We start from the raw sequence: 16698 nt of genomic DNA, 5'->3' as shown, positions 1-16698 counted from the left end.
TCGAACCCTTACAGCAATCTTTCAGGGTAGGGGTTATTCTCTCCCACTCCCCTCATGTGAGAGACATGGAAGCTGAGATTCAGTAAGTTGGAAAGGGCCTTGCTCAAGGTCACATGATCAGAAAGAGGCACACTCAAACCCAGACTTGTCTGACTCTCAACTAGAATATTCTTTCCACCGTGCTGGCTGGTTTTCTCTGCATCACTGTTCTGTTCTCGTAGACAAGTGTCGCCACCGTCTCCATGGAGGACGGTTGGTGACTGCTCTGTTCTGTCAGTACTTGAGCTGCATGTACAGTTAGATTACGGGAGCTGGCTCTTACAAATACCCCCTGCCTCAGAAATTTACAGTGCCCTCCACTGGTTCACTCCCAGGTACTCACTTGTTGCAGCGCTCTATAGTAGTGAGACAGATGTCACTCACTTGTCACAAGTGCTCAACCAGTCACCTATTGTTTACAGTCATTTGTTTGCTCAACATTTACTGAGCACTCACTGTGTACCAGATACTCTGCTAGGTTCCCGGATGTAATAATGAAAAACGAGGCCAAACTAACGGGGAAGACAGATGTCCTGTCTTATAGTGAGATATGGTAAAGGCTATGACATCACTAAGGGAGAGCATTAATTTTGCCATTTATTCAATCATGCACTTATTCCCTCTGTGACAATTTACTGAGGCTCACTCTAACATGTGTGAGCTGGGACGAGAATAGACCTGGAGGCCACCAGCCTGGTCTGCCCTGCCCCTTCCTTCCCACCTCAGACTCCATTTTGCACTGCAGGGAGCCTCTCCTGTACAGATTTGGACTCCTTAGCCTGTGTTTACATGTTTTTAACCACTTGGCCCTAGAACCACTTATGACCAGGAAATGGCTTCCGTGAACCATAGAGGTAGGCTTGAGTCTAGAGGCGAAGCTGGTATCTTAAGGCCCAGAGAGTGAGATAGAAAGTGAGGAAATAGGCTTTGGTCAGGTCCCTTTGGCTCCATTCATTCCTTCCCCTGTGGGTGGGGGCAAGGGCAGAGGAGGCCCAGAGGGGTGCCGAGGATGGTCCTCAGACCAGCCCTGGCATCACCTAGAAGCTTTTGGGAAATGCAGAATCTCTGGCCCCTCCAGAGACCCTGGGAATCAAACTTACATTTTAACAAGCCCCCAGGTGATTCCTATGCACCTTATGGTTTGAGAAACACTATTCTAAGGGCACTATGTCCAATCTCCTCTTCATAAATGACGACTCTGAGGCTGGCTAATGCACGGGGCAGGTGGAGGGACCAGCTGGGAACTGGGCTGCTGGGGGCTGGGAGTATACTTCTGGGCACCGGTGCTATTTATTCTCCAGTGGTGGATATGTGCTAAAGCAAATTTGAGGAAAAATACCTTTCTAGTAACTCAGATTGACAGGGTTGTGGAATAAGAGATTTATAGTGAGTGAGTGACTCAAGGAAGAAAATTCCATTAAGTCCTGGGCAAAATTATAAAAGGAAGGTAGGTGATAAGAAATCACTTCAGGAAGGAACTTAATGGAAGGTTGAACACTTTCTGTTTTCTATTTTATTCCTGGATCCCATGCAAATGATCTGGAAAGGATTTCCGTAACCAAAGTGACTTGTCCTTTAATTAATTAATTAATTAATTAATTTTTCACTTCTGCATTCCTTTGGCCTTGTCGCCTCCCTTTCCTAGTACATTTTGATTCCAACCCTTTCCAATGCATTCCTTTGGCCTTCCTTTTCTTTACTCCTCTGTGGTAGTTTCATGCTGCTATCAATTCTTATCGATGAAAAATAGAAGAACACTTGCATATGTAGCTTTTCTTCACGCATAAAAATAGAAAGAATTGCATTTCAATTTTACAAGTACCCTTCACGCAGCTACAATGATGAACAGATTGCCAGTTGTGTTTCAGATTCTTCTATGCCACCTTCCATTCTCCATTTCTTTCCTACCCTCTCTTTATTTCCATCCCTTCTTTCCTCCCTCCCTCCCTTTCTTCCTTCCTTCCCTCCCTCCTTTCTCTCTCGCCCCCTTTCACTCTTTCTTTCTCTTTTAGTGGTGTTTATTAAAGCAAATTCCAGACATCATACCATTTAACTCATTTCCTATAGAATTTCCTGGAGGCAGGGCCACCAGAGAATGTAGGCTGAGGAAATGATCCCTTATGATTGTGTTATTCACCAAAATATGGAATTTGTGTTACTGAGATAAGGAAAAATATAGAATTTCCCAAACCTCTGCATAATACCCCAGATGGTATAGATTTTATTTTCCATCTCTCTGTCTTCCCTCTAGAGTCTTCAAGCGGGGGGCGGGGGGGGGGGTCTAAGAGAACTTTTTAATCCTCCTTTACTATTAAAGTAGTAACAGAATAACAGAAAATTTGGATGTTTAAAAGATACATATTCTTTTACTATTCACAAAGAGCATTCTGAGAACATCAATTTTGCAGTTTAATTTGTCAGTGTAAATTCGAGGAGCTCTTTCCTGACAAAGAACCAAACACATTTCCTCCCCTGGGCACACCCCCTGAGCTGATTGTTGTAAGGCACCTGGATCTAGATATGAAAGCGTGGCACACAGTTGCTCAAATATTCACACATGTCCGATCTGTGGAGTATCAAGTAACTCGAAGGTTTGGTTGTTTTCCATGAGTAAATATCCAACTAAATTTGAGTAAAATGCCCTCTAAATAAGTCAAATAGACAGGAGCTTTGAATGAGGGAATTCATTACAGTTCCTGTCCTAAGGAAAAGAATCCCACTGTGGCACGGAGAATGTAATTAATGGGAGGTAAGCGCCAACAAATCACTCCTTAAAATATTAATGCTATCAAAGAACAGCTGGATAATGAGAGAAACTTGACCCTTGGGGGACTAGCAAACGTTGCTGTGGCAGAACTTCTTCCAGTTGTGATGTAATGGAGTTCCTTCAAATTTAACAAAAATAATATAAAGAGGTGTGGTTCTGGGAAAGTTATTAGCAGTAAACATGTCTTTGCGGTTTTATCATCTTATTATGATCACTAGAGCTCCCTTTTGCTGTGGTTCTAAATGACCTTTTCCCTTAATTGCTCAGGATATATACAATCCAAACAACACTCCTAACACACAATTAAAAAAAAAAAAACTTTAAGTCTGGCAAGAACATTTTTTTTTTGTAAACAAAAACATTGCACCCAAGAAATTTCTGCAAAAACAATTTTTCAGTATGCTTAAGTCAAGAAAAACTCTCCCATTGTATGTTTGTGGATAAAAGCTTGAACTTAATTTGGTTTTGTTTAATAGCTATTGTCCCGAGCAATATGTATTTCTAAGACAGCAATATAGTAAAATATTTACACAGTCCTACTTACCATCTGAAATGTTGGGCATTGTTTTTACGTTTTCATAACTAACTGCTAATCCCAATATTTAAATGAAGGAATCAGAAGAAATCGTTTACTTGGAATATACTTTCACTTGGATTTTAAGAAAGAAACCGTTTTATTCAGAGTTAAAAAAAAAAAAAAAAAAAGCTTCTCTGAACTGACTGTGGATCACGGGGAAGCCGCGGGCGTGGTAAATGCTTTTGACCGCACACTTTTTATTGCTGGTGCACAGCAAACTTTTGTCTCTTTTGTTTCACTTAACTTGCCAACATCTAAATCAGTGGCACGGGCATTCAGAGTGTTTGACAAATTGGTTGAGATACGTGGAACATATTCACACATAGCAGTAAACGATGAGAGGAAGTTCAGGACGCAGTAAAAATAAATGCCTGAATTTAGCCTGGGTTTCACATAACACCAGTTTCATAAGGCACTTACGCCGCTAAAGGAGCGGTGCCCCCGAAAATAGCACACAGGGGACACATCATTTAAATAAATGTGTTTCTTTGCCCGAACAGAAGTTCAGATCTGCTCAATTATCATTAATTTTGTTCCCTTATTTCCTTTGTGGGCGTGAACGAAGTCGTGCTTTTTGAGGGTTTTCGAGCTGCCCTCGGCTGGTGGAGGTGACCGGCGATTCTTCACCCGCCCGCACGCAGGTTGGGGGGCTGGGGGGGGGGAGTGCGTGTGTGTGTCTGTTTGTGAAAACGTGCCGTTCCTCTTAGAAATGGAAACTTTTCGGTGGAAAACTTAACGCAAATGTCGGCGGCCCCTTAAAATCACATTGTCCTTTCTGAACCCTTAGAACAGGTGTCCCAGGATCGAGTCCGCATCTGTGCAACAGGCGACGGAAGATTCGACAAAGTTCAGTCGCCGCGCCCGCTTTTTATTACACCCATACACGGCAACCGCGCGTCTCCACCCGCGCGCCGACGCGCGTGGATGGCGGTAGAAACCCGCAGCCCTCGCACTCGCTCTGCGGAGCTCTGTGGGCCGAGCGAGACTTGGGTGTGTGTGTGTGTGTGTGTGTGTGTGTGTGTGTGTGTGTGTGTGTGTGTGTGAAGGCCTGATGCCCGCACTTCCAGAGCTCAGTCCTGGGGGAGCGCGGTGGGCGGGGGGAGGGGGGGGACCGGGAGGGGCGGAGGGGGGCGCACTAACCAGAAAGCGCAGGGGCATCGGCGGCCAGCGCCGCGCCCCCGCGGTGATTAGCTCCAGCGGCGCGACCCGGGAGGGCGGACTCTTTCTTAACCCTCGGCGTCTCCCCCTCCCTCTTCCTTTTTAAAGGACGCCTTGCAGGCAGAGCCGTCAGCAACCGGGAGGCCGTTTGTACTTGGCCGCGGCGGGGCTGACTCCTGCTCCGGTGACAGACAGGGGAGGGGGTGCAGGAGCCGCCGGTCCGGGCGCCCGCACGTGGGGATCTCGAATTCTTCCTTCTTCGGGCTCCGCTCCGGACCCCCCGGCGACGGCCCCGAGGAGGGGCGCGGCGCGGCGCTGGGGTCGCTCGCCCGGGACGCGATGGCTCCCTTGAGGAGCGGGGAGGGCGGCGGCCGAGGGTTCGGCGCGCCCCTGGCGCGGGTCGCAGTATGAGACCGGCGAAGGGCGGCAGTAGCAGCCCCAGCAGCAGCCTCTGCCGGCGCCTCCCGCGGGCCCTCGCCCTCCGACCCCGCGCACCATGCAGACGCCTGGCCTGCGGAGTCCGCCGCGCAGCCGCTGCCGCCTCCCCGGCCCCCGCTAACCCCCGCCAGAGGGGCCTCGGACGCCGCGGCCAGTCGCCCGCGCCGCGCCCCGGGGGAGGCGGCACCGAGGCGCTCAGCCCTCCGCTCTCCGGCCGCGCGCGTCCCCCTCCCGGCCGCCCCGGGCGCCCAGCGGCGATGGGGGCGCTGCTGGCGCTCTGGCTCCTCCTGGGCTGGCTGCGCTGGAGCCCGGCGGGCGCCCAGCAGTCCGGAGAATACTGCCACGGCTGGGTGGACGTGCAGGGCAACTACCACGAGGGCTTCCAGTGCCCGGAGGACTTCGACACCCCGGACGCCACCATCTGCTGCGGCTCCTGCGCGCTGCGCTACTGCTGCGCCGCGGCCGACGCCAGGCTGGAGCAGGGAAGCTGCACCAACGACCGCGGCGAGCTGGAGCACCCGGGCATCACCGCGCGTAAGTGCGGGCCCTCGGCCCCAGCCCGGCGCCCGCGGGTGTGCGCCCCAGGCGGTCCTGGGTCTGCGCGCGTTGGAGCGGCCAAGGTGGGGGCATCGGGGCCGGAGCGGGTGGTCGCGTTTCGGGTCAGGCGCCCTAATTGCTTTGCAATCCCGATTCCCGCCACGCGCGGTCTCCACGGGTCGGCCCGAGGAAAGTTTGCAAGGGACGGCGAAGACCACAGGGCTTGCACCCGTTGACCCCGGGCAAGACAGTAGTAGGTCTCGGGAACGCGGGAGGTCAGGGGAAGAAGCTACCGGGACAGCGCCAGGTCGGATTGCGGTTTTCTAGGGCGGTGGGGGCTCCCCATCGAGCTCCCGGGTCACCCCAGGAGCTTGGGGAACTGCCGGCGGCGGGGTCGCAACTCTCGGGGAGCGCTCATCTGCAGCCCCGCCGGGCTAAGGAACTACAGCCACGTTTATCCTCCCTCCCCACTTTTTTTTGGTGGATCTTTGGTAGCTTTCCTAAGCCTGTGTCTCGTTCTCCCGACTTCCTTTCATTTCTCTGCATCGAATTACCCTCTCCGACCCACCCCCTATTGTCACGCCTTTCAGAAATGCCCAGGTCCTCGAGGTGGAGATTTAGAAACCAGGGTCGCAGGGGCTGCCCGCCCCCTATTCTCCTGTCGGAAAACACGGGTCAAATTTCCGCTCACTTCAGAGCGGAATAAATCAAGACCCCAGCAGAGGAACTTTACACCTAAAAAAAAAAAAAAAAAAAAAAAAAAAAAGGGAAAGAAAATAAAGCTTTCCACCTGAATGGGAACGTCTGGGAAACCCGTTGGAGCTTGAGGCGATGGTTTTACCGGTGGAAACCCGGTGAGCGGGCGGAGCTAAGAATGGGTGACACCCCAGAACGCCACAGCAGAGGTCAGAAGCGGGCACCAGAAGTTCTCCGGGAAAGAATTAATGGTGCCCGAAGTCCCCCCCTCCGCCCCAACCCCGCCCGCCGAGAGCGTAAGGACCCAGAGGAAAAGCAGACCCTGGTTTGTCTTAGAACCCGATTATACTCTCAAGGACTTTAACTTCTGGTGGATTGGGGAATTGGTTTCTGGAGAGAAGATGCTCGGGGTGGGGGGGGGGCGGGGGAAGCAGAGAACTCAAGGCCATCCTGGTGTGTTAAAAAAAAAAATACAGACTCGTTCCCCTGGCTTTCCTCCACTCACCCTGGGGGACCCATTTGCTTTCTTTAAGAGCGCAGTCTGCAGCGGGGATTCCGTCCTGGGCCTCCAGGCTCCGCTGTGTTGCCCAGGCCAGCAGGAGAGAGGGCAGCATCCACACTCACTGAGGTGCGGTTAGCCAAAATCTCAGGGACCTTGGCCTGTGACTGCCGCTTGCCAGCTGGGTCACTTGGGCAAGTGACTTAACTCTCTGGGCCTCTTCTCAGCTCTAAAATGCGTGTATTGCTGGGGCGCCTGAGTGGCTCGGTGGGTTAAGCCTCCCATCTCAAGGTTGGTGGGTTCCAGCCCCGAATCGGGCTCTGTGCTGACAGCTCAGAGCCTGGAGCCTGCTTCGGATTCTGTGTCTCCATCTCTGCCCCCTCTCCCCTCTCAAAAATAAACGTTAAAGAAAAAAAAAACCTTTTAAATGCACATATTGCTCTCAGAGGAGACAAACTGTGAATTAAGTGAGTGTATGAATGTTTAGACAGTGGGGGAGTAAGTGGCTAGTCAGTCACGTTCCCCTCCCCTTCCACAGGGTGCTTCTAAACATGGCAGAAGGGGCGGTAGGCGGTAGAGCTTACACCTTACACCGAGGAACCCCAACCCTCGGGGTTGATAGTTCCCTGTCCATCACTGCTTGTGTGTCTTTGGGAAGGTCAAAAATGAGTATGTTTCCACATCTGGAGAACAGGGAGTACCATGCCTTCCTCACCGAGTGTCCAGGAGAGCTGAATCAGGTCATAAGTAAGAGTCAGGCACACAGTAGGGTCTTAGTTTAATGCAGGTTTTCTTGGTTCTACTTCTAAGCTGGAAGCTGCATCCAGAGGTGGCCCTATCAGACAGGAGAGACGCTTGGAGAATGTCCCAAAGGTGCCTCAGGGGTAGGAGATTTTATGTCTGCCGTGCACAGAGAGAAGGAAATGGGTTTGCTCTGACGGAGGGATGCCCTCATGGAAAGTTGGGGCCACCAACACCAAGAGCTACCTCATGATCTAAGGTTGGCCACAACCCACAGTTTGGGCGGAAATTGAGGGGAAGAGGTGTGGCAGCTGGAGTGGGCATCCCAAATCACTTCCAGGAAGAGGTGTCCAGAGATGACAATTTAAGATGCGGTCACAGACACAGTTCGTTTGGGCCCACTATGGAGTTCTTTAAAACTTTTATTTTTATTTATTTAAAAAATTTTTTTAATGTGAGTTTTGAGGGAGACAGACAGAACACAAGTGGGGGAGCGGCAGAGAGTGATGGAGACACAGAATCTGAGACAGGCTCCAGACTCTGAGCTGTCAGCACAGAACCCGACACGGGGCTCAAACTCACGAACCACGAGACCATGACCTGAGCTGAAGTCGGACGCTTAGTGGACTGAGCCAGCCAGGCGCCCCTATTTTTATTTATTTTTTAATGTTTATTTATTTTTGAGAGAGACAGAGAGTGAGCAGGGGAGGGGCAGAGAGAGAGAGGGAGACACAGACTCTGAAGCAGGCTCCAGGCTCTGAGCTGTCAGCACAGAGCCGGATGAGGGGCTCAGACTCATGAATTGTGAGGTCATGACCTGAGCTGAAGTCAGACCTTAACCGACTGAGCCACCCAGGCGCCCCGTGGATTTCTTTCTATGGTTCTTTCCATAGTCTCATAACGGAGGGCTCATTTACAGGCCTGGCTCTCTTTGCTTAGATTGGAGATTCTTGGATGGGAGATGAATTTTCAGCCTCGGAGACAGGTCAGAGCCCTCAGTGCCCCACTGTGGTAAAACTACCAAAAACCTGGGTTTACATCCAGAAGTTCTGGTAACCAAAAAACTCACACTTTCCCTCCCTCCAGTGCATGAACAGGAGGGTAGATTCTGTTCCTTCTGACTTCCAGATGTGCAATATAACGGCTAATTGCTAACAGAGGCTACAGTATCAGTTTGCTTCCTCCCTGCTCGGAGTAAGAATATTGGGTCATCTCAGTTTGCACTTTAGAAGTTACCAGCTCTGAGAGGCTGGGCTGACAGCGGTGGTCATACTGGGTCACTCACCTCCCCCCCCCCCCCCAAAGGTGCCTGGAGTTTGGGAGACTCTTGTCCAAACACCTGTGTGTGTCTTTTTTTGTTTTATCTTTTAGAGCCCGTCTACGTTCCCTTCCTCATCGTTGGCTCTATCTTCATTGCCTTCATCATCCTGGGCTCTTTAGTGGCTATTTATTGCTGCACCTGCTTGAGACCCAAGGAGCCCTCACAGCAGCCAATCCGCTTCTCACTCCGCAGCTATCAGACGGAGACCCTGCCCATGATCTTGACTTCCACAAGCCTCAGGGCACCTTCCAGACAGTCCAGCACGGCCACCAGCTCCAGCTCCACCGGGGGCTCCATCCGCAGATTCTCCTTTGCCAGAGCAGAGCCGGGCTGCCTGGTGCCCTCCCCGCCTCCACCTTATACCACGGGCCACCCAATCCACCTGACCCAGCCATCCGGTTTCCTGGTGTCACCCCAGTACTTCGCTTACCCACTCCAGCAGGAGCCTCCACTGCCTGCGAAGAGCTGCCCAGACTTCAGTTCCAGCTGACGGGCCACAGCGATAAATCCAGCCCGTCGTACAACGGCAGACAGGTGGAGTGCTGTCGCCATTGCTGCAAGTATTTCTGGGGAAATTTCCCTGGGAGCCGGCGATGTCATGGAGGAATGTGCTAGGAAAATACAGCGCCTTCTTAGTCTTAAGGTTCCCGGCTCCCATCACAGACGGGTGCGTTAAGAGAATTGTTTCTGGCCTTGAAAACGTGGTGATTATTACATTTCAACTTATGCTGCTTTTATTCAAAATAGGCACCATTTCAATTTACAGTTGCAAATTGGCTGAAAATGTATTAATTAGACAACTCAGCTGTAATGTTTAGGAAAGGCCTACATGTTCTTTTGAGTTGTTTAGTGAGTCTTAGTACAAACATATACATAAATAAGCAAAGTAAAATACCTGATAGTAATTATTGAAGGTTCTCTTAAAAAAAAAAAAATTAACAACTAAGCAACCTGAAGGGACAGTGAGCAACCTATTTACGATTTTGGGAGAAACCTAACCATGAATAACGTTAGCATCGTGAGAAGAGTTACTTTTTAAATTAATAATTAAAGTTTGTTTAAAATATAAGAGCTTTTTCAGAATACAAGATTTCAGTAACCACATGGAGTTTAAAATTTTAAATATTTACTCAGATATTCATTGTAAACAGATCTTATGTAAAAGCGTTTCCCGCACCCACCGGAGGGAATATTTATTGCAGACTTTTTGTTCAACAGCATTTAGTGTTTAAATGAAAGTTGGACAGCTGAGTCTTAAAACATTTATTTGTAAAATGAGTCCTGTACAGATGTAAAGATTTGTAATTTAATGTATTTACCACATTGACGGTACTAATTATTTAGTAGTCCACACTGAAATTTTTTATGTTAATAATAACTGTGGCGTTCAAAGTCCATCTATTGGGTTATAATCACCGAATATTACATATCTTACGTGCCACTCAGTTCCATGTCTGATGATCACATTTGGGCATATATCCTGCTGGGTTAGAATAAATAAAGTACTTTATGTTTTTGTGAACTTGAAATTTTAGATCAAAGTGCTTCATTTTTTCTTCTTAATGATAGTCTCTGCTATTCAATAAAAGAAGACGTCTTCGGGGCGCCTGGGTGGCGCAGTGGGTTAAGCGTCCGACTTCAGCCAGGTCACGATCTCGCGGTCCGTGAGTTCGAGCCCCGCGTCAGGCTCTGGGCTGATGGCTCAGAGCCTGGAGCCTGTTTCCGATTCTGCGTCTCCCTGTCTCTCTGCCCCTCCCCCGTTCATGCTCTGTCTCTCTCTGTCCCAAAAATAAATAAACGTTGAAAAAAAAATTTAAATAAAAGAAGACGTCTTCACTTCATATTTTGAAATTAAAAAATCCTACACTGATTTTGCATTACGTTAAAAAGCTCTTTTCCACATCAGGGCTTGTGGAGAGCAGCAAAGGAAGTAAATTCTTAGAGATTTAAAAATCAGGACATTTCTCATAAGAGTCTGGATTTCTGGCTTCTCGTGACATGAGGAAGATGTGGCACTGAGGTTCCTGCCATTGGGCCAGGCCAGCCGTTTTCAGACAAGACACTCGTCATTCACCAGCCTCCTGCCTGGTCTCCACAACCTGGCCCCTTTCCCTCAATTTTGTTACCTACTTGACCCCTGTGGGTGTTGTTTTGGAGCCTCGGTTTATACGAATTCATGCTATGATATGTGGCCCTCAATAGCTCTTTATATATATATTTTTAAATACAACCATTTTTATTTTTTTTAAAAGTAAGCTCTACACCCAAAGTGGGGCTTGAACTCAGGAACCTGAGGTCAAGCGTCACATGCTCTAATTGGCTGAGCCAGCCAGGCATCCCTCAGTAGCTCTTTTTATAATTTATTTTATTTTAAGGAGAGAGTGCACAAATGGGGAGAGGGGCAGAGGGAGAGAGAGACTCTTTTTTTTTTTTTAATTTTTTTTTTCAACATTTATTTATTTTTGGGACAGAGAGAGACAGAGCATGAACGGGCAAGGGGCAGAGAGAGAGGGAGACACAGAATCTGAAACAGGCTCCAGGCTCCGAGCCATCAGCCCAGAGCCCAACGCGGGGCTCGAACTCACGGACTGCGAGATCGTGACCTGGCTGAAGTCAGATGCTTAACCGACTGCACCACCCAGGCGCCCCGAGAGAGAGAGAGAGAGAGACTCTTAAGCAGGCGCCATGCCCAGCACAGAGCCCGACACGGGGCTCCTTCCATGACCCTGGGATCATGACCTGAGCAGAGATCAAGAGTCAGATGCTCAATGGAGCCAGCCAGGCCCCCTTGAGTAGCTCTCTTTTTGTTTTAAAGTTTATCTTGAGAGAGAGTGCGTGAGTTGGGGAGGGGCACAGCAGGAGAGAGAGAGAATTCCAAGCAGGCTTTGCATTGTCTGCACTGTGAACATAGAGCCCAATGTGGGGCTGGAACCCACAGACTGAGATCATGGCCTGAGCCTAAACCAAGAGTCAGAGGCGTAACCGACTGAACCACCCATGCGCCCCAGTAGCTCTTTTTAATAGAGCCACTTAGAGGTAGAATTCTAACCTGGGGGAGTTGTTTGGCCTTACCCTTTTGCTTCCGAGCTGAGGAAGCAAATTCAACGGTATCGGTATCGTGCCTTTGCTCGGTCTGATGGCAGAGGAGCTCTGACTTCTGGTCCTTTGCTTTCTCCCGTGACCAAAAGTGGTGACTTCAGATATCCCATATTGCCCAAAATAAGAAAGAAAGAAGGGGGGGGGGGCAGTTTGGGAGGGAGGCAAGAAGGGAAAGAGGGATGGCCGAACAGTAAAAGGAGAAACACTTGTGAGCATGCCTCTGGTACACACTCCTTTGTCATTAGACTGGTTTTATTCATGTTTGTTATATATTGCTCCTTTGATATTTTAAAAGCTAATCTCTGCTGGGCTCTTATGAGCCAAAAGCTATTCCAAATATTTATATGTGCTAATTCCTTTCATCCTCCAAACAACTTCAAACAGGGAGGCATTAGAATTCCTATTTTACGCACTTGGAGGAGTGAAGTCACTTGCCCAAGGTCACACAGTTGGCCCTGGAGCTTCATGCAAAACCAGGTTGAAACAGCAAGGGAACGCCTGCTTTGCGGTTTTGAAGTTTCTGTGCATGAAATCCACTGTGGGGTAAAGCATGAAACCCAGTCCCAATCTCCAAAGCAATGACTGTCAACTCTGTTGGGCCCAGTGAGCTCTCCTTAGAACAAATATTTTGTGCCATCCCTTTAACCGTCCTAAATTGAAATTTATAGGTAATATTAATCACTTACAGATACAATTTTTAAAAATCAGTACAGTGTCTTCATGGTAAATAGGAGAAAGAAAAGGAAAATACTTCCAAATGTGACAGTTTCAGTAGACCTAACGAAGGTCCTAGATTTGCACCTCTACGCAGAACGACCGAAAAGCGATAGCTCCACATCCAGACTGATGCAGGGTTGCTAGACTGGCAACCCACACCCCCCGTTGCATTATTGCTGTTAATGTGATTTTTCCAAACAAAGCAAGGTCTGATCTCCTTTTGATTTTCACAGTCATTATGTATCTGGAAAATCCAGTGTATATTAAAACGGTGTCAAAGATACTTTATAGGTAAAATAGGATTAGGTTTTTCCACCCAAAGGAACATTCCAAAGTCACACCGGCGGTCAAGTCTTTGTTGGGTGGACTAACCTGTGCATTGTAGGATCTCTGTCAAGACAAAGACCCATCAATGAATACCCACGACACCTGCCCCTCCCCCTCCATCCCAGCTGTCTCCACACAATTCCACAATGTCCTCTAGAGGGCAGAACAGCCTCCGCTGAAAACCATCTAGCTTGTCAGCCTTCTCTAGTGGCTGTACTTCTATTTGCCATCCCTCTGGAGAGCAGTTCCATTAGGCAAAATAATGCTAAGGAATTCAAAATGTTCACACCTGCAAACTTCTCTTCCTTAGCCGTGTGCGCCAATCAAGTTCATGGGCTCTAAGCTGTTTAAAATATACGGAGACATTGTGTCCTCATCGTAACCTGGCACTCAGTGATGCTGGATCAAATCATATCCCCACCTACTTGTTGACATAATACATGCCTTTGGACTTCTCTCTGAACGATATGTAGCTGATGTTATTATTATTTACACATCCAAGGCAGGCAACTTGGCCATCCTGTGGCAGATTTCCAGATACGGTCCGTCCGGCAAGCATTTATTGGACACCGCCTCTGGGTGAGGCACTGTGCTAGGGGTTGGGAGTGTCAAGATGAATAAAACGCAGGTCTGATTCAAAAAGCCACTATCTCCACAGACCCAGGCATGACGGCAAGTCCTTGTGATAAGCTGTTACAGAGGCTCTATAAAAGAAGCACATTGTCTTTCCTGCTTTCCAGGAGCTCGCAGTTACTTAGGGGAAGATGAACCCACAAACCGACGCTTAGAATTCATTCTGGTAACTGCAATGATAGGGGACGTGTAGAGTGTCCAGGCGGCACATACAAAGGGCACCTCGCTTTTCTGGAGGGGTTGAGATCGAACCTGGGCCTCTGGATGCATAGGATCTGAGTGAGGAAGGCTGGGTGGGGGAGGCAGAGAGCAGCGCTAGGAATGAGAGGAAGAGCATATTAAGCAAAGGAAAGAACTGGTAGAATGGCAGAGAAGCACCCACCGGCATAAAAGAACAAGGAGCAGTCTGGAAACTAGACAATTCAAAGAGTGAGGGTGAAGAGATGAGCAGGCTCAGTATCAGAGGTCTTGAAAACTAGGGTGGTTGGATATACATCACATGTAAGGGGAACCTTGACGAGGTCCATGAAGGAGAGCAGCTTGATCACGTCTTCATTTTAGCCTAGAGAGCAAGGGTCACATCAAATCACCTGAAATTTCCAAAGAGAGGCTCGCCACAACCTGCCACAGCACCAAAGTACGGCGGAAATCGGGCTGATTGATGCTTTATTACTTCCCCCAAGAATTAGAGTCCAAACATCCTAAAACCATGATTATTTTGAAGAACAGAAGTTCTACACTTTGAAAGGCACTTATGCAAATAATGGGTAACATTTACTAAGCACCACGTGTGTCTCAAGTCTTTATGAACTGTAATATTTAATCCTCACACCCCTGAAGTGAGGGTTGTTATCACGCCTGTTTTGCAGATGAAGAAATCAAAGCAGCAAGGTTAAACACTATGCCCAAGGCCAGACAATAATAGCAGAGCCAAGATTTGAACCCAGGCAGTCTGCTTTGAAATTCTACATTCTTTATGATACATAACCACACAGCTCCCTCCCCACTGGAATGCAAGCTCTAGAATTTCTAGAAGGTCTAATTTTCTTGGGAAAAAATCAGCCAACCTACTTTTCAGAAAATCTATTGGGGACAAAGTGATTGTGTAATATTGTACAAATCCTATAGAGAGAGGGGATTGTAACAGTCAGTAGAGCTGTGCTACAGCATGAAACACAGAATTAAATGTAAAGCGTGGATAGAAATACTAGATGACAAACACATCTCCCTTTACACATGAGAAACTTGGGAGACCAGATGATCTAGCATGGATTTTGGAGTTATAGTGCCTGGCTTAGTTTTCTGGGTCTGTCACTTATTATAAGCTGAGTGACTTTGGGCCACTTCACTGTGTCTCAGATTTCTCATTAAAAAAATTTTTTTTTTTTAATGTTTGTTTTTGAGAGAGAGAGCGTGAGTGGGGAAGGGCAGAGAGAGGGAGACGCAGAATCCGAAGCAGGCTCCAGGCTCTGAGCTGTCAGCACAGAGCCTGACACAGGGCTCACACTCACAAACCGTGAGATCATGACCTGAGCCAAAGTCAGATGCTTAACGGACTGAGCCACCCAGGCGCCCCCTCAAGTTTTCTCATTTGTAAAATGGACATATTAGTGGTACCTTATTGCTTTGGGTTATCTTGAGAAATAAGTTAGAGTCACTGTTTCCAATCCCTTGCATTCTAGTGGGGAGGGAGCTGTGTTGTAATTAATGACAAATAATAGCAGATGAAATACCCTAGAATAGAAACAAAAAGGCTAAGAATTGTGGGGGGTGGGGTGGGCAGATCTAACTGCTGATTGGAGTGCAGGGAACAGAGAAATGGCCCTGTGGTTGATGGAGTGAGTCATGAAAATCCATGGCCCCTTTTGCTACCTGGCCAACTTCCCCACGTTGCCAGGGATAGAGCACTCTCCCACCCCGCTGCGTATTCATGACCTGTACGTTTTATCATCTGCTTTAGAAAAATGTATTTAATAAATTTGCTTTAAAATGAATCTTCATTTTAAAGCCAACAGATTGTACTTTTAATTGTCCAATTGGATTGATTGTTCCGTCTTATTTTCCCTGCCTATTTGCTTTTTCTTGGTGTTATTGTTATTCCATTTGGTGGAGAACTTGCCAGACTGACTTAAACCCATAAGATTTCTAAAGTGAGATAATGAAAAAGGTTCCTGAAAGTATATACAATCACAGTTAGGAATTTGATTCAGTTCATTGGTCTGGGATCTGTTTACCTTTGCACAACCTAAAAAACTTATTTAGTATACACTCAGGAAAAACAAGAAATTAAACATATATTAAACTATTACGGAGACAAACTGTTGACATATTTTGACATGGATATGGCCGTTTTAAAACTGCAATTAGTTACTAATGCAATTATTCTGACAGAGAGTTGTTATTTGAAATCCTCGTTTGTACATGAAATAAAAACAATGGTAAAACAGATTTCTTATTTTCCAGAAATTTTGACTAGCCTCCTAATGAAATTGTCCAGGTTAGGAAGACCTTTTTTCATTAGAATGAGTGGCTCTGTGTTACCAAAATGGAAGCTGAGCTTAGAGATGCCATACGCACACAAACTTTAAATGGGGAAGACATGTTGAATTTATGAGAATGTTATTTCAAGTTTGCTGCTTCCTTTAGTATTTAGGGCGTATTAGCATCCGAAACCACGGGGTCAGTATAAACAGTGTGCACATTTCGAGGGGGCGTGGAGATGCAGGTGAAAATCGTTTGACATAATTCACAGGTGACTTTTCTGTACACGTTGTTTTGCTGTGGTTTTGCTTGGGAGGCCCACGTGCAGCCCATATCCCTGGAAAGACTGAGGGAGAGGAAGTGGGGCCCTCAGCCCTCGCTAGTAAAACCAGAGGCTTCTCAAACTGCTCCCTCAAGTGTTTCTCTGGGAGCGAATCCCATTGCAGCAGTTTCCAAAATCGCTGCTTCATTTGTTTCTCTTTTACCAAATGATGCTTGTTTCTGATAAGACTATTGTCCTCATACCCAGTGTTTCTGGTGCTTTTGTGTCACATGTGTAACATTTTTTGGTTACTTCCTTCACATGTTACTGGCTAAATGTGGCCGCGTGGCTTGGGTAGGTTTGCTGAAATAAAAGGATGGAACCGTGAATCAGCTGTTGACTTGTA

At 47.7% G+C, this 16698-nt stretch overlaps 1 protein-coding gene across 1 annotated transcript; it reads left to right on the top strand.

Annotated features, from left to right (window-relative positions):
- Positions 1–4848: 4848 nt before the first annotated feature.
- SHISA3 (shisa family member 3) lies at positions 4849–10302 on the top strand. Its single transcript, XM_043572758.1, has 2 exons — positions 4849–5513; positions 8824–10302. Exons 1-2 carry the CDS (start codon positions 4949–4951, stop codon positions 9261–9263), a joined length of 1005 nt encoding a protein of 334 aa, XP_043428693.1. The 5' UTR covers positions 4849–4948; the 3' UTR covers positions 9264–10302.
- The last annotated feature ends 6396 nt before the right edge of the window (positions 10303–16698 follow it).

This window comes from Prionailurus bengalensis, chromosome B1, assembly GCF_016509475.1.
Source record: "Prionailurus bengalensis isolate Pbe53 chromosome B1, Fcat_Pben_1.1_paternal_pri, whole genome shotgun sequence".
Classification (NCBI taxonomy): domain Eukaryota; kingdom Metazoa; phylum Chordata; class Mammalia; order Carnivora; family Felidae; genus Prionailurus; species Prionailurus bengalensis.
This window is presented reverse-complemented; position numbering and strand designations above follow the sequence as displayed.

What these genes read in the sequence shown, in the direction of transcription:
- SHISA3 (XM_043572758.1), top strand. Translation starts at nt 4,949, where the DNA reads ATGAGACCGGCGAAGGGCGGCAGTAGCAGCCCCAGCAGCAGCCTCTGC. An exon ending in GCACCCGGGCATCACCGCGC is followed by an intron (nt 5,514 to 8,823) that starts GTAAGTGCGGGC and finishes TTTATCTTTTAG; the next exon opens with AGCCCGTCTACGTTCCCTTC.